The following is a 23,074-nucleotide window of genomic DNA, read 5'->3' on the forward strand; positions in this document are numbered from 1 at the left end:
GCCACCCCCACCCCATGGCTCTGCTTCTGGGGGTTAAACATCTCCAACTCTTTCAAGCGTACCTCGTCCTAAGATACACTGTTGAGTCTTTTCACCTACCTCTCCTTTCATTTTACCCAGATCCTCCTTTAAATGAGCAGCAGTTTCTAGACGTGGTCTGACTAACACAAAAGCAAGTCTGATGTCTCTTTTCGTGAAAATTCTCCTTCCATTGAATGCAGCCAAGTTTTGTTTTGAGTTGCTGGTAGTCACATTACGCTGCTAATTCATACTGAGTTTGAAATTGATTAAAACCCCTAGGTCTTTTTCACAAGCCACATTCCCTCCGTTCAAGGACTGTCCGGGCGATAGTGGTGATTTGTGTTGGAAGTTACATTCTTTCTTGTTAAACTTCACTTCACTTAATCCACTTATCATTTGAACCTTTTGCTTAAGAACGGGAAAGCATGACATTTGGTGACAGGTACTTAAACGTTCTTGAGGACCTTTCGTCTAAAAGGCCGGTATAAGGAATTCAGGAATATTCTATATAAGTCAGCTCATGAAAAAGGTCGTTATGATTCTACCTGTACATATTTTCATCAGGTGAGGATTGTGATCACATTTAAGGCAAATACAGAATGAGGTATACTGCTCACACTGACAAGAAGCTCTCTCAGGATTCCCACTTTTTATTTCAGATCAACTTGTTACACATTAGCTGTGTCGACTACACCTGACTAGAATGGTCTGTGGAGCCTTTAAAGAAAGAACCTCATGGCCAGGTCCGAACTCAGATCATATAAATCAGAATTTATGGAGATAGGACCCAGACATTGGACTTTTTGACAGACTATTTCCCCTGAGTAAGTGATTCTGATCTGCCTCTCAGGTTGAGAGCCACTAGAACGTAGAGAAGACCGTGTGTGTGTGTGTGTGTGTGTGTGTGCGCACGTGCGCGTGCGCGCATGTGTGTCTTCACTACTGGACGAGCGTCCGTAGATGGCTCTCCATTTCTTGGGTCTGCTTTCTAAAAAGCAGAGAGAGCTGCCTTCTTTCCCACATGTGAGGAGTTTGTGGATGTGACCTCCACGAATACTCCCATCTTGCAAATTTTAACCAGAGCTGTAGGTTTTCATGTTACATAGGTGTTAATGCTAAAAAATCCTTACAAAAGAAAATTCAGACTGTTGAAACAAACACTTGGAGACTGTTTCCTTTGTAGAAAACCAGAATTCTTTAAATAGTACATCTCCCTGGAGAAGTAAAGGCATGACTCATTTTATAAGACGATTTACTAATTATTTTTAAACAACCATCTGTTATAGGAAGTGAGACATACTGGTAATTTTCTCTTGCCTCTCTGGACTAAAAGGACTCATGACATATAGATATTAATGAAATAAAAATTAGTTGGAATCATGGAATTTTAAAACTGAAAAGACCCTTAGGTGACCCTCTGCTTCAGCTTCTTTTTACAGAGAGCAGCAATCTAGGGAGGGGTTGTGGCCTAAGAAACAGCCTACTCACCACTATGTCAGTCCAGGCATCAGCTAGAGCTGGTTAGAAATGCAGCCCCTCTGGTCCCACCAGAGACCTTCTGAATGAGAGTCTGTATTTACACCAACTCTAGGTGATTTATATGCATATTAAAGTTTCAGAAGCACTGTTCTAAAAAATTCAGATCCAGGTAACTAACAGGAAATGTCCGTGTGTAGCTAGGTTTGGTAGAATCCAATTTAAATGTAATGCAACTTCTTTGAGGAAAAAAAAAAAGGAAAAACTCAATTTTTTTTTCTGTGACCTTGTCATCTTGGATAATAAGAACTAATATAACAAAAAAGGAATGTATTTGGTAGGAGTTCAGAAAATTGCTTTCTTTGATTGAAGGCACTTCTTTTTCTTTTCAGACAGGCAAAGCTAAAAGTTTGCTTTCAAAACAGCATAAAATGCTTATTATATTGTCCTTTGTTTCATTGCCAACTGTGGATTTAGATGTGGAGCCATTCAAAAAGCAGTGGGACATTATGAGTCATTCATGACCTCCTGGGCTTTTGACATTACCGTAGAACCACAGATTCCCAAGCCCAGAGTTTCCTTAAGGCATTTCAGAAACACAGCTCTGCAACTTTATTGAAACCATAGCTGCAGATGTCTTTCCCAGAGGTGTATGGGAGTGCGGTGGCAGAGATGATTCCTTTACTCAAAATGAGCATTTTCTCTCATTAGCATTACTATTATTTTTTCCTCGTTGTCAACATTTGTTTTGTTCGGTAATCCTTGCAATCAGTTCTTAGGAATAGAGACCAGGGCCAGATATATTTACCTTCACTAACAAGCAAGTCATGATTAGTTGATAAAGATCTCTAGATTCTGGAATCTTAAAATAGAAGAAAAAATTACACAAAAAATAAAGCCAAGAGTGTAGATATCAGGGTTTGACTAAATTTACTGTACACGCCCCCCCCCCCCCCCTCCGCCTTTTTTGGTGGAGATGAAAGTAGTAAGTCGTGTATGAATTGAGTGGTGCTGGCTGGGTTACGCAGATAGCACAATGCAGGCTGATGGCTATGGATGGGAGAATGTTCTCTGAGATCCACAGCACAGTGAAGGGTTCTGATGTTCTGTGATATGAGGATCAGTGGAAGGAAATGGAAATATTTCACTTGAAGAGGATTTAATTATCTTTAAATGTTTGAAAAACTGACCGATGTTTGAAGAAAGTACACGGACTTCTCTTGGACAATTACTCACTACTGGAGATATACATGTAGGAGTGTGTATGTCTTTTGCTCGGGTTATCCAAAAGGGCATGTCAGCATCAGTAGAAACTAGATTCAATGAGCTTAAAAGTCCCTTCCAAGCCCAGAGGGCTTTGGGCACTGTTCTTTCTCATGCACTACCCCCTCTGCATCTCCAGTGCTTCTCCCCTATACCACGGCCACAGCCTCCAGAGGCTCCAGCTCTGGTTACTCTGAATTCCCTCCCACCACTTACACACAGCAATAGGGAATGCTACTATATATCAACCAGCTCTTCATTAGAGCAGAAGTTTTCTGAGTATAGATACCTTATCTGTTCGGGTCACTGGTATGCTCCCCGTATCTCAAACAGTGCTGCATAATGGCCTCTTTTTGGACTCACAAGTAAAATAGAACTTCTAACCGTGACCTGTGAAATTGGTAATCTGGTCCATGCTTCTTCCCCAACTTCATCTTAGGACGTGCTCCATCTTTCTTACTATTCTTCAGCTGCATTGGCCTTTCTGATCCCTAAGCATGTCAAGACTTTTCCCCACCCCAGGCCCTTTGCACATACTGTTTCTTCTTCTTGAAATGTTCTTTACCCCACTCTTCCCTGGGCACCCCTACTTAACCTTCAGGTTACAACCTTTGAGTTCCATTTCCTTAACATGGCTTCCTGATGTCACCCCATCTAAGTGAGCTCCCCAATTTACACATCGTGGTATTCTCTACTTCATAACACTTATAAGTGTGTAGTTACATATTTACTATTATGTGTTTGAGCTCTTAGGGTTTGGTTCTTTCAGTAGACTGTAAGCTATTTGAAGACAGAGACTAGTCCCTGATGCTTTGCACAATGCACGGGGGCTCAAGAAATATTTTTTTGACCAGTGGTTCTCAGTTGGGGTGATTTTACCCTCCAGGGACATTTGGCAATCTCTGGAGATATTTCTGATGGTCACAATTGTATCTAGTGGACAGAGACTAAGGATACGTACTGTTAACCCTCCTAATGGGTAGGACAGGCCCCACACAAAGAATTGCCTGGCCCACCATGTCAAGAGTGCCCAGGCTGAGATTCCTGGAATGAATAGATGAACTTCCTTCTCTTTTGGTTGAGTGCACTTTGTGGTGGGTGGTGTTCCCAAATGATTCCTTGCTCTCTCACCTCTCACTCTAACAGAGGGAAGTTAGGTTATGCAGGAACAGCCTAATGCACTATTTCTTGAGAAGCCAAGCTCTGCATAATTAGCTGGGTAGCATTTCTTCACATGTAAATATTGGCAGTTAAAAATTACTCAAGTGATAATGGTTGCCAGCCATTTCCTTTTGAATTCAGGCAACTGCGTTTGGAAAGTTCTGATGAATTGAGAGAATGAGATTGTAGCTTATTGTTCAATTGGAACTGGGAGAAGACCAATTAACGTTTAGAACACTATGACTTTCCATTCCTTTGTGGTCATGTACAGTTTGGGTTGAGAAGGGCATAGCAGGTGAGGTAGGGTTGACCGTGCCAACAGTCATTCTTGGTTCATTCTCATTCACTTAGTGACCCTTTCTCTCTGGTCATTTCTTCACCTCTAACCCTCATTGAGTGTTGGGTCTAAGCAACAGACCATTCATGTCCTGGAGGCAGCCAACTCCTGCCCTTCGCACACACCTTCCCCTCCCCTGGAATCAGAGAATCCAAGTTTGAGCCACACGACTTCCCATCTCTAGCTCAAAGCACAGCACTTAGGAGGTAGTCTTCCCAGGTTGCGACACATTGGAAAAGTTTGTTTCAGCTCCATTCAGCGCTTCCACACCCTCCCTCCTCAGGGCACAGAGACAAATGCTTGGATGGTGCGCTTGGGAAAACCGATGATGCAACTGTCCACAGAAGGAGGAGACTAGGGCTCTGGTAGCTGCTTCAGGAGCTGAAGGAATCAATGGCTCTGCATTATTTTAACCTTTCCGTGGCACGCCAGTTGGAAAGCTCTGCTGTAGAGTAGCCCCCACTATATCCCAGCTGCCCAGCTATGGGCCACAATAAGGTCATGTATTCCCTTTTGGATGTGGGCTGGTGGATTGGGGTTGTCTAAGAACAAGTCATATTTTGTCTACCACTAGAGAAGGGCAGGTGAGATACTTGTGAATTTTCCTTACTCAGAAATCTCGCCAGCAATGGCAATGTGGCTCCTCTGAGCAGAGGAAACACCACTGTCCCACAAGAACTATGTTAAGTGGCTGTCAAGGGTCCTGCTGCAGAGGGCTCTAAGTCGTCAGGGGGCTCTGGGGACCCAAACCTGTGCACTGCATCTCAGGAGGCCAGCCTTTGTGGCACAGCCTGGCTGACTGCTGTGCTCCAGTATTCTGAGGTCATAGGTGGTGGCTACCCCACGGGCCAAGCCAGCGCAGAAGCTAGATCCTGGCCATGGAGATTTGATGCAGTTTGGAAGTGGCTGAAGACAAGAGTAGAGGTCTGTATCAAAGAGCGCCCCCCACCCCGCCACCGCCATTGAGTGTGATGGGCTGGGAAGCAAGGTCTCCCGGCAGGGCAGGACTGAGGATGATCTGGAAGTTTTCGCCTGGAGCAACTGAGTGAATGGAAGTGCCACTTGCTGAAATGTTGAAGACTGGAGAAAAGTGGTGAACGAGGAGACCGTTTGATGGGACAGTTAGGCCACTGAGAGGAGATTGTCTAGCTATGATCATTTGAGGCCAGGGAGAGAGGTCCACACTGAGGTATAAACTTGAGAGTCATGGGGTGCCTGTGTGGCTCGGTCAGTTGAGCGTCCAACCCTTGGTTTTGGCTCAGATCATGATCTCAGGATCATGGGATCAAGCCCTGCATTGGGCTCCATGCTCAGCATGGAGTCTGCTTAGGATTCTCTCTCTCCCTCTCCCATTGCCCTTCCCCCTGCTCCCTCTCTCTCTCTCATGCTCTATCTCTCTCTCAAATAAATAAATAAATCTAAAAAAAAAATTGGGAGTCAATTGCATTTAGGTGGGATTTAATGCTGTGGAGTTAGATTCATTCATTCACTCTCTCATCAAATAGATACAAGTGTCTACTGTGTGCTGGATGAAATCACCTAAGAGAAACAAGGAAGAAAGATGGTATATTCTGGTACACCCCAAGCCAACCCATTCCCCTCTCTCCCTCTCTCTCTCTGCCAAGAGAACCACTAAAGCTGCGTCCTTCCACCCATGCTTTTATATACTTATTATGCTTGGGTATAGTCACAAACATTAGAGTATTGCGTCCGTATTTTTAAACTTCACATGAATGCTATGATCTAGTATATATAATTGTGCAACTTGCTTTCTTCATTCATCACATTCACATCGATATGTAACTCTGTAGATCAATTCATTTAACTCCTATATAGTATTCCATGAATCAGATATTCCACACTGTTCATCCTCCTGTTTACAGCCAATTCTACCATAAACCTTAAATCTGTCTCCTCGGGAACATATATGAGTTTCTTGGTAGGATTCCCAAGTCAAGTTTATGGGGTGCTGCCAAATGATTCTTCAAACCAAGCATATGAGAGGCGCTCTTTCCCCACATCCTCACCAACTTTTGGTTTTATCAGACTTTTCAATATTTACCAGTTTGATGAATGTGAGATTGTATCTCATTTTAGTTTGCACTTTCCTGATTACTAAGATTGAGCATTTTGTATAGTTTATTAGTCAGTAATGTTGCCTCTCCTGTGAGTTGCCCCTTCAGATCCTTTGCCTGCTTTTCTGTAATACTGGTTTTTTTCCCTTAATGGACTGTATAAGTTCTTTGTTGGATGCTAATATTTGAAACGAACTTTAACATCTCAATTTTAATACACATTTTCTGGGCTACATACTTTTTTTTTTTAAGAGAGAGCGAGAATGGAGTGGACGGTGGGAAGGGCAGAGGGAGAAAGAATCTTAAGCAGGCTCCATGCCCAGCAAGGAACCTGATGGGACTTGATCTCACAACTCTGAGATCATGAGCTGAGCTGAAATCAAGAGTCACATGCTTAACCGACTGAACCACGTAGGGGCCCCTGGGCTGTGTACTTAATCCTCTGCTTTACTATGGTTATTTCTTAAGTGTTGCTTACCTAAATCCTAGTGGGTGTTTTGGTTTTTTCTTTCAAAATAATTTTGCATCTTTGCCTTGTTAGAGTTGTTAAATTTCCAGCCATAGCATCTAAGGCCATTTCCAAAGAACGCAATATGTAGCAATTTTGAGAATGCACTAATTTTAATGGATTTAACCCCCAAAGCAAATTACACGTATGAAATAAAATCATTTTCTGCATCCATCACAATTTGATGATTACCACAGAGTCTGGTACATTTTTAATTAATTTTTGGGTAATACAGAGAATATGAAAGAAAACCATACACTTTTTTCCCCAGCACAATTCTATTTAATGGAGGTGGGCAGCAGGATGTTCCACTATGATTAATTAGTACAGGGGCCTGTCAACATTAGGTAGAGAAAAAGCCACCATTATTCTTTTGGGAGTTGCATCCATTGGTGGCTGCAGTGTGAGGGGACACTATGGATCCCTGGATGCTGGGGATAGACTCTTTAGGGTTGATCCAGTGTCTGATGTTAGCTTGGGAAGTATGGAAGGTGACGGAGGAGGGGGTAAAAGTTCTCCAGGGAGTTGGGTCTTGATGATTCCATGAGTATCCTGGGTGGTCTCCTGGTGTAAGAGTATCTCACTTTTGTTCTTGAATGTCCCTGTGTGGTGGTTGTACAAGACTGCTAAGTGGAAATCCAGGTCATTCTTTGGTATCTCAAGATCAAAAAAATAAGCATCCTGCTTCATGGAGGTGATTGTGGGAGTTGAGCTGATCCAACTCCAGGGTTCCTGTTGCTGAGCAAGGTGAGCTGGGTTTTTATATGGCAGTTTCTTGGGAGCCTGGAGTTTTCCCAGGAAGGTATTATCGTTATCCAATGGAGGGTGCTGGAAAGGGTCTCCGGTGAAAGGCATAGTAAAATGTGGAGTGAGCTGCTGGTGTGAGGGCGAAAACCATGCATTTTTATCAAGAGCCATGCAGGGTGATCTAAGCTCTGTGGCCACTAAGCTGTGTCACTCAGCTGGGGTGGGATGAATTCCTGTAGCTTTTATTTCACCTGGAAAATGAACATGTTTGACAAGACACTCTCTAGCATCCACCTAGCCCTGACACTGGCTTCTTCTCTTAGATGCTCATTTTTAAAAGCCTGTAAGCCCTAGCAAAATGAATTCATTTTGAATTAAGGAAATTAGATAGATTGAGGGCAGCAAGTAAAATGAAAAAAAAGCCATCCATGGAAAATAGAACATACGGTTGACCCTTGTACAATACAGGTTTGAACAGCACAGTTTTGTAATTGTATTTTCTCTTCCTTATGATTTTCTTAGTAATATTTCCTTTTCTCTAGCTTACTTTATTGTAAGAATACAGTATATGATACATAGAACAAATAAAATACGTGTTAGTCAACTGTTTATGTTCTTGATAATGTTTCTAGTCAACAGTAGACTGTTAGTAGTTAAGTTTTTGGCCAATCCAAAGTTATACATGGATTTTTGACTGTGCAGGGGGTCAGTGCCCCCAACCCCCATGTTGTTCAAAGGTCATCAGTATTCTAGTTTACACTGGTGAGTTGGAGTAGTTTCAAAAGCAACTTTTGAGTCTGGGTCTGAAATTCAAGAGGAAACCTTCTGTGTATGCAGACCAGTCACAAAAATTGGGAATCGTGAATAAGCCAATCTTAAGGCATGTTTTCAGCAACTTGCATCCAAACTCCACCAAACGTAAGAGACTAGGTACTACTTTGACTTGCACTCAGGATGATAGGGTGCTGGGGCTGTGGTCTTGGTCCTGGTATTCTGTGTCCAAGAGATATGACACCACCCAAAGCGAATTACCATGTGATATTACAGGTTCAAGCATTTTTTTTCATGAGCTCCCCGAAAGGAAAGGAGAAATAGCAGAGGCTAGAAGGGTGTCCATTGCTTTGGGGGTATTCCAGTACTCGGATGCTTGAGTCTCTGAACATGAGTCAGTTCAGCTCTGTGACCTCACTCCAAGAACCTGTCCTTCAAAGGGGTATTTTGACATCAGCATGACTTTAATTGAAGAAGGTTGGTTTGGTCCCAATGTCCCAATTTCTCCTAGTGTATGGGATGACTTTAGACTGACTGCCAATCTCCCTTCACAGTGACTATGATTTCAACCCCTCCTCTGACCACACATCTTCTCTGCCATCTTGGAGTGCCAGGCAGATGACCTTTGCCAGTATTGATCCCTTTTAGTGACGTGGGCCTCCAAAGCCCTGTTACAACTAGCGGCAAGGTCTCTCCTACATGGATAACTTGTTCTTCATTCTTTTCACCATGATTTTGTGTAAGCAAAGGTTGTTGCCGGTTGAGAAGGGGCTTTGCAAAAATTATATCCATCCACTTCAATCATGGAATGAATAATATTGTTAATAACATGTTCTAGAGGGCCCCAGTCATCTCTGGAAAAAGTTCAGTTGCATACTAGATATCTTTGCTAATTGTAGAAGAATGTTATCTGAAGTTATCAATTATTAATGTACCCTCTGTAATGGCAACTGCTAAAACCCTCACCGAGGGGACGCCCAGTTGGACAGATCATGGTGAGCAGGTGAGCTGCCGTATACTTGGATAAGTGTGAGGACCGAACCCAGTAGCTACAGCCCTTTGGCTGCTGAAGCCCAGATCCAATTCATTCTTCAAAGAAGGTTCTGGATCCCTCTTTATGCTTGCATTTTCTTGGGCCTTTAATGATTTGTAGGAGGGTTCTGGGTCAACATTTGCATGAGACAAGTTCTACTAGCCCAGTGACAACTAAAAGTGGGGGAAGGAGCGGGTCTGGTGTGCAGAGGACAGCGAAAGGGAAGGGGCAGTGCAGGGAAAGAAAGTGGCTGATTCCAAGAGAGGGACTCGCTGCTGCTGTATAAGCAAAGTCTTGGCACTCCATCAGAGCAGACAGGTAGTGTTCCAGAAAATACGCTGGCTTGACCTTTAGCAAGTGTTTAGTTCCTTGTTCCACTAGAGCAAATTTGACTTGTTTTTCATTTCTGTGAAGTGTTGTCGTTACGGGGAAAGACTTGCAGCTGTGAAAAGGTGCTCTGCAGAACATGGATTATAGCTCCTATCTTAACCTTGCCTGATTTCGGCTATGTGGGAAAGCCTCATTTTTCTGGCGTACCCAAAGCCAGCAGGTTTCAAACTGTGGGTGGCAGACCAGTAACACATCCACCATCAGTTTCCAAGGCCTCAACCATCATTGTTGTAACTGACATGGAACAGAATAAAACATGTCAGTGTTTGTCTCGCATAGTAAAAATAACTAACTAGGGATGCTTTTCATTATTCAAATTTTATGCTTCAAAGTCAGTCCTGCTGGTACCAAGGGCAGAGTCAGAACAGAGTAAGGAGGTGTGACGAGAGAGCTGGTGCTCTGCTCAATAGGAGGGGAAAGGCAGCTTTCTTATACGGACAACTGACCTCAAACAGAGCCCAGGGTCTGCCTCCTGGGTGTCCCTGTCTCAAGGGTTTGTGCAAATGACTCCAGCAGGGGTCTGTAGAGCACTGTGGTTCAGCTTCTAAGCTTAGAGTGGGGTTCTCATCCTGTCTGCCTTTCTTAGCTGTGTGGCCTTGTGAGGCTGAGCTCTGAGACTTGTTTTCTCTATTGCACAGTAAAGAGAGTGGTTCCAATGTCCTCAGGTTACCGTGAGGAGGGAATGTTATCGTTCATCCTAACTGCTTAGTCTAGCACCCAGCATGTGGACATTTATAGCATGAATCTCTACAGCAGCTTTATCCACAATTGCCAAAACTTGGAAGCAGCCAAGATGTCCTCCAAGTAGGCGAATGTACCCATAAACTGTGGTACCTCCAACAATGGAATATTCTTTAGCAATAAAAAGAAATGAGCTCGTAAGCCATGAAAAGACATGGAGGAAACTTAATGCGTATAACTAAGTGAGAGAAGCCCATCTTAAAAGACTACGTAACTCTATGATTCCAACTATATGACATTCTGGAGAAGACAAAGCTATGAGACAGTAAAAATATCAGTGGTCACCAGGAGTTGGGAGAGAGGGAGGGGTAATAGGTGGAGCATAGAGGATTTTTAGAGCAGTGAGAAAAAAAAATCCCTTTAAGGTTTTCATTGCTGTTATGGTTTTATTATAGATGGCATATACAAGATAAAATTGAATATGAGGTTTTATCAATATTTGATTACCATGGAATTTCCAGTTTATATTATTTAAGCTTGCATAATGTGTAACCGCCTATACATCCATCTAACAAACTCTTACTACCCAAAAATCCTTTCTGAGTTGGATTCATCATCTAGGGCCGTGGTTCTCAATCCTCTTGGACCCATACCCCCTTCACTAGCCTGAAATTAACTTCCCAGGTAATATAACTCACCTATAATCATAATTTCAAAAAGCAATAGAATGGGGGCGTCTGAGTGGCTCAGTTGGTTAAGCGTCTGCCTTCAGCTCAGGTCATGATCCCAGGATCCTGGGATCGAGCCCTGCATCGGGCTCCCCGCTCAGCAGGGAGTCTGCTTCTCCTTCTCCCTCTGCCCCTCTTCCCTGCTCATGCTCTCTCTCTCTCAAATAAATAAATAAATAATCTTAAAAAAAAAAGCAATAGAATGCCGCAACTGTAGTAGAAAAGAAATATAATGAAAGGCATTTCAGATAAAATCTGCATTTCACATGTAATATGTGTGCTAGACAACACTCAAGAGCATACCGAGGTCAACAGGTGCTGGGCTTGTTCACGCGAAGACTCGATGTGACTGGGACAGCTGTAAGCACAGACTGATGCATGGCATGTTGTACTGGGGACTCAACTGTCACCGCTGGTGTTGTCTGTCATCGGTGACATGGCTTTCTGAAATAGCGAAGCTCTGAACAAAACAAAGTATAGCCTTCCTTTGAATTGTATACATAGCTGCATTCCTGGAAAATTGAGACTCTATTAAAACCAGGCAAGAATTACTGTGCTTGAATGTAAAATGGCATTAGGTGCTGGGCTTGGATGATCATAAACGGGGCTTCACTTACACCAAGGTCTGGCAGGACACTTGGATGTCATGCACGTTGTAGGATGGTGGGCGTCCCTAGCCACGGCTTACTGAAAGTCCGTAATGCTCCCCAACCCTTGTGACCATTAGATGCCATTAATTACCAGAAGGCTCCATATGGTCCAGGACCCTTTTCTAGAGGTGAGGGTGCTGGAGATGTGGCTTGGGGTGATGGGGAGCATCCTCGAGGACCACTTTATGTCTCAGTTGAAGCTGCTCCTTAAGTCCTGGAGAAATGGACCAGTAGATGCTGGTCTGTTTTTCTGGAGGGAAATTCGTTTCTTTGTTCTGACTCAGATTTCCTCCTTGTTCCCTACAAAAATCTTTGGAAGAAGAAAAAGGAGACCCAGGGGGCATGGCCCATGAAAGCAATCGTCAGCCAAACAAGGCTGCTCCCTGAAAGACCCCATCTGCCTTTCTCCATTGCATCTTTAACTGATGAGACACCAAGTTTATTCCTCAGCGTTTACCGTGCGCCTTGTTTATTTTGAGACCCTTGCAGTGTGGTTGTGGAAAAGACCAGATTGTACAGAGAAGAGCCCATGATGATACATTTCTGTGATTAATGCAGCAGCACATGTGTACATTGGGTTTTTTCAAAAGCCGTGTTTGCCTGAAGATTGTACACAGAGGACGTATTTGGTTACATACACCTGGAGGTTGTCAGGTTTAGTCTGGAAGGCACAGAAGGAAAGAGTAACTCATGTGGCTCTGGCTGGCAGCCTGAAAGACGCTGTGTCAGGAACCGTCTCCATCTTCCGTTTTTTTTCTTTTCTTTTCTAGTCTGGGCTTAATGGAGATGTTTGTGAACTGCTTTCAAGGGTGTGGGGTCCTGTTCGACAGTGGCCTTGCCCAGAGCCTGAGTACTCAGTATTGTTCTAGTAATCCATACCACCTTTTATCTTTTGCAATGAAGCCTGACCCGTAGCCATTTCATCTCCCTTCCTTAGGGGCGGTATCATTCTTCTGGGAGTTTTCCTCCCAGAATTCCTTTGAGAACACCATTAGAGAAGAGGAGGAACCTAGACCTCTTCATTAAGAACTGTCCTTGAAGGAGTCCCTGCATAAAGAAAATAGAAAACGTCCTAATCACCAACAGTAAAAATATCTTGACAACCAAAAGTCCTACACGAGTAAGACTTTATTTAGCAAACGTTCACTGGGAAAACCATACTACTTGCTTTCTGAAAAGGAATACTTTCAAGTTTGGTTTTTAAACATCATCAGTAAAATTGACTTTTTTTCCACTGGTGTAAAGTTCTACGAAGTTTAACACAGGTATAGATTGGGGCGCCTGGGTGGCTCAGTTGGTTAAGCGACTGCCTTCGGCTCAGGTCATGATCCTGGAGTCCCGGGATCGAGTCCCGCATCGGGCTCCCTGTTCAGCAGGGAGTCTGCTTCTCCCTCTCACCCTCCCCCCTCTCATGCTCTCTCTATCTCATTCTCTCTCTCAAGTAAATAAATAAAATCTACAAAAAAAAAACAAAAAAAAAAACCACAGGTATAGATTGATGGAGCCATCACCATAATCAGGATATGGGATGAGTCCATCACCCCAAACCACCCCTTCCTTCACCCTCGTTCCTGGGTTGTCTTTTCAAGAAAAGCATGTAAATACATTAGTATGTCATATGGTAGGTATCCTTTGAAAACTAATTTTTTTTCCACTCAGCATAATGCCTTTGAGATTCATCCAGCTTCTTATAAATGTCAACACTTTGTTCATTTTTACCGGTAGGTAGTATCTCATTGTACAGATGTATGGCTGTTTATCCATTTACTGATTGAAAAACATTTGGGTTGCTTCCAGTTTTGACAATTATGAATAGAGATGTTATAAACATTTGTTTTGTGTGAACATAATGTTCATTTCTCTAGGGTAGATTCTCAGAAGTGGGATTGCTGACATATACAGTAAATGTATGTTTTACTTTATAAGCAACTGTCAAACTATTTTCCAACCGTCTGTACCACTTTGCATTTCCATCAGCAACATGTACGAGTTCCTTCCAGTCACTCTGCATCCTTGTTAGCGCTTGATAGTGTCCGTATTTTTAATTTTAGCTATCCTAATGGGATTATAGTTGTATCTCATTGTGGCTTTTTGCATTTTCCTAATGGCTGATTAGGATTGATGTTGAACATCTTTTCATATGCTTATTTGACATCCTATATCCTCTTTGAGGGAATGCTTATTTTAATATATTTTGCCCATATTTCAATTGGTTTGTTTTTTTCTTATTGTTGAGTTTTGACAATTCTTTTTTATGCATACCTGTCAGCCGTGGGGTTGGCGAATATTATCCCCTAGTTTGCAGCTTGTCTTTTTATTCTCTGAATAGTGTCTTTTATAGTACAAAAGTTACATTTTGATGAAATCCAGTTTATTAGTTTTTTTTTTTTAACAGAGTTTGTTTTTTGTGCCACATCTCGGAACTCCTCACCCAACCCAAGGTTATGGGTTTTCTTCGAAGAGAAGCTTTAGTCTTGTATTTTACATTTAGATCTATGATCCATTTTGAGTTGGCTTTGTATAAGGTATGACACTTAGGTCAAAGTTACTTTTTTGCCTATGGATTTCTAGCTGTTCCAACACCATTTGTTGAAAACACTATTTTTTCTCCATTGAATTGCTTTTGCACCTTTGTCAAAACTCAATTGGCCATATTGGTGTGGGTTTATTTCTAGATTCCCTATTCTGTTCTGTTGATCTATGTGCCTGTCCCTTTGCTAATACCACCCACTTTTGATTACTGTAACTTTATAGTAAGTTTAAAATTGGGTAGTTGGAGTTCTCCGATTTTATTCTTCTTTTTCAGAATTGATTTAGCTATTCTAGTTTCTTTGCCTATACATACAAATTTTAGAATCTGCTTGTCTCTGTGTACAAGAAATCTTGCTGAGATTTTCATTGATATTGTGTGGAATCTGTAGATCAGTCTGGGAATAATTAACATTTTTATTATGTTTAACCTTCCGATCCATGAACATAGTATGTGTCCCCAGTTATTTAAATCTTTCATCAGAGTTTTGTAGGTTTTACATGCAGATCCTATACATGATTTCTTAGATTTATACCTAAGTATTTTATTTTTTGAAACTATTGTAAATGTTACAATTAAATTAAATTTCAATTTCAATTTTTAGTCAGACATTGCTAGTCATGTTAGTTTACTGTGGCTGCTGTAACAAAATACCACAAACTTGGTGGCTTAAAACAACAAATTTATTCTCTCACAGTTCTGGAGGCCAGAAGTCTACAATCAGACCTGAGCTGAAATCAAGATGTGGCAGGGCTGTGTTCCCTCCAGAGGCTGTAGGGGGAGTCTGTTCTTTGCCTCTTCCAACTTCTGGTGCCTGCGGGCATTCCTTACTTGTAACCATATTACTCCAGTCTCTACCTCCATCTTCACGTTGCCTCTCTTCTGTGTGGAATCTCCTATTGCATATCTTATAAAAGACACTTGGGATGGCCTTAGGGCATACCTGGATTATGCAGGATAATCTTCTCAAGATCCTTAACTTAATCATATCTGTAAAAACTTTACCATATAAAGTAACATTTACAAGTTCTAGGGATTAGAACCTACTATCTTTGAGGCCACTTATTCAGCTTACTATATTAGTGTTTAGAAATCAAGATTGTGTGTGTGTGTGTGTGTGTGTGTGTGAGATTTTGTATGTTGACCTTGTATTCTGCAACTTTGTGCTAACCTCATTTATGAATTCTAGCAGCTTTCAGTAGATTCTTTGGGATTTTCTACATAGATAATCATGTCATCTTCAAATAGGGATAATTTTATTTCTTTCTTTCCAATCTGTATGACTTCTATTTCTTTTTCTTGCCTTATTACATTGACTAGGACTTCCAATACAATGTTGTATAGGAGGGGTGAAAGTAGATATTTCTTGCTTTGTTCCTAATCTTAGGGGGAATACATTCAGCCATTCATCAGTAAGTATGATGTTAGCTTCTATTTCTTCTTAAGATGCTGCATTTTTTTAAATCATGAGTGGATATAAAATTTTGTCATGTGATTTTTTGGCATTAACTGATATAATTATATGTTTTTCTTTCTTTAGATTATTGGTAGGATGGATTACGTTCATTGATTTCTAAATATTGAACCAGCCTTTCATTTCTGAGACTAATCCCACTTCATTGTGATGTATTATTATTTTTATATGTTGCTGGTTTTGATTTGGGCTATTTTGTTGAGGTTTTTTTATGTATATACTCATTAGAGATATTGGTCTATAGTTGTTTTTTTCTTATATTGTCTTTTTCTGACCTTGGTATCAGGGTAATTCTGGAATAAACTGGGAAGTATTCCCTCTTCTATCCAATGTAAGAGACTGTGGAAGTTTGGTGTTATTTCTTCTTTATATGTTTCATAGAACTTGTCAGTGAAAACTTCTGGGCCTGATGATATTCTTTCTCAGATTTTTAGCTAATTTAATTTTTTTCACAGTTCTATGACTATTTAGGTTACTTGTGCCATCTTGGGTGAGTTTTGGCAGTCTGTAGTTTTTGAGGAATTGGTCCATTTCATCTAAGTTGTCAAATATATATGCATAATATTGTTCATTGTATTCTGTTATTTTTATAATATCTGTACTATCCATAGTCTATTTCTCCTTTTTATTTTCTGGCAAGTTGTGCCTTCTCTTTCTTTTTCTTTGTCAATTTTGCTAGTGACTTATCAATTTTATGGATCTTTTCAAAGAACCAGCTTTTGGTTTTATTGCTTTTCTCTATTGTTTTTTCTGTTTCAATTTCATTTTTTTTTTTTAAAGATTTTATTTATTTATTCATGAGAGGCAGAGAGAGAGAGGCAGAGGGAGAAGCAGGCTCCCAAGGAGCAGGGAGCCCGATGCGGGACTCAATCCCAGGACCCTGGGATCATGACCTGAGCTGAAGGCAGACGCTCAACCATCTGAGCCACCCAGGCGCCCTGTTTCAATTTCATTGATTTCTTTATTTTTTCCTTCCTTTTGCTCGCTTTGGGTTTATTTTGCTTTTCTTTTGTCTAGTTTCTTAAGGTGGAAGCTCAAATTATTTGAGACTTTTCTTCTTTTCTAATATAAACATTTAATGCTATAAATTTCCTTATAAGCACTATTTTAGCTACATTTGACAAATTTCAATATACAGTATTTTCATTTTAGTACAAAATATTTTCTAATAACCCTTGTGACTTACTCTTTGATCCATTGTCAAACGTGTGTTGTTTAAGTTCCATCTGTTTGGAGATTTTCCTGTTTTTTATATTGATTTCTAGATTAATTCCATTATGATCTGAAACATACTTTGCATAATTTCAATTTTTTAAGTTTGTTAGGATTTATTTTGTGACCCATGATATGTTCTACCCTGGTGAACATTTGGGTTTTGAAAATTGGGTTTTCTTTCTGAGTTTGGGATTTGGGTTTTCTTATTCACTCAAGACTCTTTCTGGAAGGTTGTCACTCACAGCCCATTCTTTCCTTTCTCTAGAATATCCAGGATGTGAGGAGTGAGGACGAGGATGAGTATGAAGAAGAAGAGGAAGAGGAGGAGGAGAAGGAGGAAATCACCAAAGGCAAAGAGAGAGACTGTTTGAAGAATGGCCTCGGGGCCAACAGGGACCTTATTCCCAACGGTCAACATGGCCATTAGCTTGATGCCCACGCAGCTCCAGGTGTACAGTATGCTATGAGGCCTGCCGGAAGCCAGAGCTGCTGCCCACCCCATGCCTGTGGCCTACAGGAGCCACAGGGACCCCCGATTCTGCCCTTCGCTCTTTTTAACCACCACCTTCCCCCCTCCTAAGATGTATTTAACAAAATGTTGTTAACTTGTGTTAAAACGTTAAATATAGCACCCCTATGGATTTTACTGCAGTTAGGACTCCGACTGGTCAAAGATTTCAAAGATTTCTCCAGAGAACCATTTTAGTTCAGTTGTGTTCATTTATGCATGTGAGGCATGTGCTTTTTCCAAGCGCTCACTTGGTTGTAGGCCTTTTCACCTTGCCACCTTGCTCACCCTCGGGATGGCTTGAGAAGTGCTAGGCAACCCACTTTTTCAGGTGTGTTCAGCCACAGAGAGCAGCTGAGTCCCTCCCCAAAACAATGAGTTTTAGGAGGCAACACAGCAGTGGTGGAAGGAGCAAGCCAGGGGACCAGGCTTCCAGGACTCACTGGCCACTCTCTGCCGCGGGCGCTTCTTTAAACTTTCCAAGCCTTGGTGCTTCGTCTCTCCTATGGGAATCATAATATTTGCCTTGCCTACCTCCCAGAGTTGGAGTAAGGATCAAATGAGATCATCGAAGTGAAAGTATATACTGTCCACTGTGGGGTGACAGGGATCTGCCCCTCTTCTTATTATGATTCCGGCTGTGTTTGGGACCAGAGAGAAACCTGGCTAAACCTGGCACTGAATGGGCCTGAACAAAAAGCACAATCTTAAAAAATTCCTTTTAAGTGTGTCTGGAGATTTCTGGAAATGCAAATATCCAGAAGGCTGTTTCCATTTTATTTGGTAACTGTTTGTTAGCTCCCCAAGGGTGATTCCCAAATTCCCCCAAATTCTCTGCCCCCGGCCCCCTACGGCACCCCCCGCCCCCCCCCGGCCAAGGGAAGCAAGGCTGGGCCCCATTCCTTCTTGTCTTTTGCTGGCCTCTCCCTTGCTTCTTCTCTAAGAGGGACCTTTCCTGCCGCTGCCCTGAGCCCCTCCTTCGGGCCAGCAGGGCTGCCCAGCCAGCACCGAGATCCATCTGGGGGCCAGTCTGGGGGAGTTAGACCCAGGGCAGGCTGCTCACCGAGCTATTATTTCCCAGAAAACCTGACCCTTTGGGGCACGACGTGCATGCGAGCTCCTGACCAAAGGGAAATCTTGGAAACAGAAAGAGGATGCTACCCTACTTCGCCTCTGCTATCCAACCCAATCAGACCTCGTAAGAGGAAAACAGAACAAAACAGAGGACCAACACCCCTGAGAAATGTCCAAGGACAAGCGTTAGTCAATGATAGTTCCTGGGGCTTCTGACCTCTCTGGGAAGACAGATTCGGATAGGGGGCTGGCAGGTCAGTAGCCCGCTGGCTGGCGGCCCCCAAAGGGGGCACATCTGAGCCCAGAGTGCAGGGCAGACGTCAGAGCCTTCAGGAGCCGCAGAGTCTCGTGGGGTGGAGCCTGAGCAGAATATGCAAACACCACCCCCGATCTCTCAGATTCTTGAGCCACATTCTGCGCCTTTATCCTGTTTTGCTTGGGGGCCCATATTATAAAGCCCAAGGGGAGCCAGCGCTGTGGGCGTGCCTAATAAAGGCACCCACATGGGCCCCACCAGATGTGGGCTGCAGCTGCCAGAGTGGGAAGGGCTGCACAACGAAGGTGTCTGCGTTTTTTGGCTTTGTTTTTGTTTTTGTTTTTTTAAGAAAAAGATGTTTTTGAAACCTTCAGAGTAAACCCAGACCAAAGCAAAAACCCTTCAGAATTCTTTCCTCGTCAAAAATCTCTTTTTGAGGAATCGTTAGAACAACAGAAAAACATATCTCAAGTTTTCTCTGCATGTTATTTGCTGTTATGAGTACAATAACATATGCATTATATGTATAATGTTATGTTATAAATCGAAAAGGTCTCCACTCACTTTAGGACATAGCTCTTGAGTTATTATTAATATTATATTATTATAATTATTTTTGGTGGAAGAAAAGCCAATTGAGACATTATTTTTTAGGTTTCCAGTTAACAGACTGTTTTTTCCCGTGATTTATTTTCGTCTTGTCTCTGTACCAAATATCTTCTCGCTTAAGGTAAAACAAAACACAACAAAACAAAACAAACCTATGTTTTGGCTGCTCTATCCTCCAGTTCTCTTTTTCTTATTTTAATGTGGAAGGGAATATTGATATGCCAACTTCAGGGATCTGTGATACAGTTGGAAGCACTGAACTACCTCTGGAGAGGTAGATACGCATTTTTGTAGCATCCTTTAGGGCCCCTGTGGTCAATTTCAAAGGTAACCTCTCTTCCTACTGGAAACAAGGGCTCATATTATCCCAGATGACTTTATAAGAATACAGTCCACTGTGCCACCCATATTAGTATGATGGTAATGACTTATCATAAAACAAAGACAGAATCCGAAACACGTGGTGGCGAAACAGATTCAGCACCCACATTGCTTGGCTTCTTAGAGATCATTACTGGTCTCACCAGGAAGTGGAAGAAAAGATTTGCCAGGCCTCTAGACATGCCCTGCTGGGAATCAGCGGGAAGAGTGAGAAGGACAGAGCCAAGTTAGGACATTAGGGTTGCTATTCCGACCTGACTGGGGTGAGCCTCTTGGCTGGGCACAGTGTAGACAGACAGACCGCTGTGGGCTGGAGTCTAACCTGGGTCATGGCATCTGGGCCCTGTGGCACAAAGCAGTGTTGAAATGCCAAGAAAAGGGACTGATCCTAAAGGTACTGTTTTGACGACACTTTCACTGTGACTGTAGATCAAGTAGACATTCAACAGATAAGAGAATATTATGAGCAACTTTATGTCAATAAATTTGAAGGTTTGAATAAAATATATAAGTTCCTAGAAAAATAACACTTGTCAAAATGGGCACAAAAAGAAGTAGATATTTAAATAGTCCTCTGTATAAAAGACTATATAAAATCTGAAATTTCAAAATGCACTCCTCCATCCCACAAAAAAACAAATCTCTAGGCCCAGATGGCCCATCCAGTGAATTCTTCCAATATTTAAGGAAGAATTAACCCAAGTATGACACAAACTTTTGTAGAAGCAAAAGGAACACTTTCCACACTTGTTTTTGAAGGCCTGCATAATCTTGATATTAAAATCTGACAAGAATATTAAGAGGCAAAAACCCAGCAGTTATTGGCTAAGTCATTTGTGAACATAGGGGCAAAATTCCTCAACACGAGCAAACTGAATTCAGCAATACGTAAAGAAGAGAGCGTATGACAAACAAGTTAGGTTTATTTCAGGAACTTGCAGTTGATTTACTGTTTGAAAATCATAGTTATTCACCATTTTAAAAGAATAAAGGAAAAAGCCATGTCTTCAAAAGCTTTAGATAAAGTTCAACATCTGTTCATCAAAAACAAACAAAAAACAAACAACCCCACAGAAAAGTAGGAAGAGACTTCCTTAATCTGATAAATAGCATCTTCAGAAAGCATAAAGCCAGTATCAGATAATGCAGTAATGGCCAAATACCAAAAGCTTTCCCCACAGGGATTATCACGGAGACAGGGATGTCCGTTATTTTTAATGATACACGTCATCCTGAATATATTCAACACTGTATTTTTCATCCTGCCCAATGTAATATTTCAAGAAATAAAAATTACAAGGCTTGAAAAAAAGAAATAAAAACTCTTGTCACAAATGTAAGTGCAAAAATCCCCACACATTGTGTGTGTGCGTGTGAATTTATACAGAAAGATCAAGGAACGAGACTGGCCAAGACAATCTTTAAAAGAACAAAGCAGAAGAACTCATTTTACTAAATACAGGACTTATTACAAAAAGATAGTAAAGCAGTGTGAAATTGGTACAAAGATAGACAAATAGAACAATAAAATTATATAAAGTCCAGGAACAAACTCATGCATATAAGGGCAGTTGGCTGTCCTTAAGGATAAAAATGAAACTTGATCTCTACTTAACATCACACACAGAATAAATTTCAGGTTTTTTTGTAGATCTAAATGTGAAAGGTAAAATAAATAAAGCTTCCAGAGGGAAACATAAGAGGACATCCATCTTCATGACCTTAAGATAGGCAGAAAGCTCTGAAAACATAAAGTATTATGCTTCAAGGAAAATAGTAACAAATCAGATTAAATGATAATAAAGAAGTTCTATTTCTCAACAGACTCCATTAAGAGAGTGAAAAGGCAAGCCACAGAAATATCTGCAACAATTAAAACTGACAGAGGGCTCAAATCCAAAACATATAAAGAGCTCCTACAAAAAAATCCTGACACCCCAATTAAAAAAAAAAAATCAGCAAAGCACTTAACCAGATGCTTTACACAATACTGTATGGTCCAATAAACACAGGAGAAGGTGCTCAGTTTCATACATAGAACCATCAGGAATCATGCACTGCTGAACGACTGTAGTTAGAGTCGCTTTGAAAACATTTGTCATCATTTCCTAAAATTGGATGCACGCACATATTATAATCCAGCAGTGTTACTCCTAGGTGCGTATCTAAAAGGCATGTGCATGAACACCAGAAGAATGCACGTGAATGTTCCCATCAGCAATGATCTTAATAACCTAAACAGGGCAGTCCCCAAATACCCTCCAAGAGTAGAATGGATAAGCCAATTGTAGTATATTTATATTACGGGATACTATAAAGCAATGAAAGTGAAGTGGTATTTGCAACAATGTAGCTTCCTCTTACTATCTTAACTGTTTTGCAAAAGGATCTGGTGGAAAATGAATACATAATTTATGTCTCCGTTTTTTATAAGTTCAAAAAGATTTTCAGTTATTATTTATTTGAATACTTTTCCAGCCCCTCTCCTTTTTTCCCTTTTCATCCCGGAGTCCAACGACACAGATGTTAACTCATTTATTATACTTCCACAGGTCCCTGAGGCTACGTTCATCCTTTTTTGGGTTTTTGCTTGTTAGGTATTTCACTCTATTTTCTCACGTTTCCCACCAGAGAGAAGCTGATACATTGACGCAGCCCTGGCTCATCAGATGCCTCATGGCTTCCCCACGTGGTTTCCACTGACCCTGCAGAGCGGGGTACGCGTTCTCATTATCATCGGAGGGTAGTGAATGTCCCAGCTCCTCACTCGGCCTTCAGTGACACCAGCCCAGCATAGGGAGGGGGCCAGGATGCCTTGTTACAGCTGCTGAAAGTCTAGACTTCTCCCCTGATCTTTGCTGAGAGAAGTAAAGGTGAAGCCATAGTTTTCCCCACAGTGTCAGGATAGAAGAGTTGTAAATGTTCTCTGTTTTGCTAAGCTCCCCTTTCCTAGTCTCTTGGCCGAGAGAACAGGGTTCTTAGAGGGCTGTCTGTGCCCATGGACATTGATGGTTTGCTAGCTTCTCCAGCACGCAGTCCTGGATTTATGGGGCAGAAGGAAAACCCAACGAAGTCGCCACTGGGTTGTTCCTTGGGTCCTGCGGCCCCTAGCTAGTGTCCTTCTTTTTCTCCACCTTTCGGGGTCTTCTCATGCTTGCTTGAGGTATAATATCCAGGGTTTTTAAC

General features: G+C 41.7%; 1 protein-coding gene and 1 pseudogene across 1 annotated transcript in view; one reads left to right on the top strand and one right to left on the bottom strand.

Moving 5' to 3' along the window:
- The window catches only part of CERS3 (ceramide synthase 3), a 101,452-nt gene extending 83,145 nt beyond the window's left edge, over window positions 1–18,307 (top strand). Inside the window, exon 12 of the mRNA XM_035024021.1 lies at window positions 17,326–18,307. Coding sequence (XP_034879912.1) covers window positions 17,326–17,487 — 162 coding nt within the window. The 3' untranslated portion in view covers window positions 17,488–18,307. The remainder of the gene's footprint in view (window positions 1–17,325) is intronic.
- Window positions 7,021–7,696, bottom strand: LOC118022995 (annotated as a pseudogene).
- Window positions 18,308–23,074: the final 4,767 nt, after the last annotated feature.

This window comes from Mirounga leonina, unplaced genomic scaffold (genome assembly GCF_011800145.1).
Source record: "Mirounga leonina isolate KUSES-001 unplaced genomic scaffold, KU_Mleo_1.0 Mir_178, whole genome shotgun sequence".
In the NCBI taxonomy this organism is placed as follows: Eukaryota; Metazoa; Chordata; class Mammalia; order Carnivora; family Phocidae; genus Mirounga; species Mirounga leonina.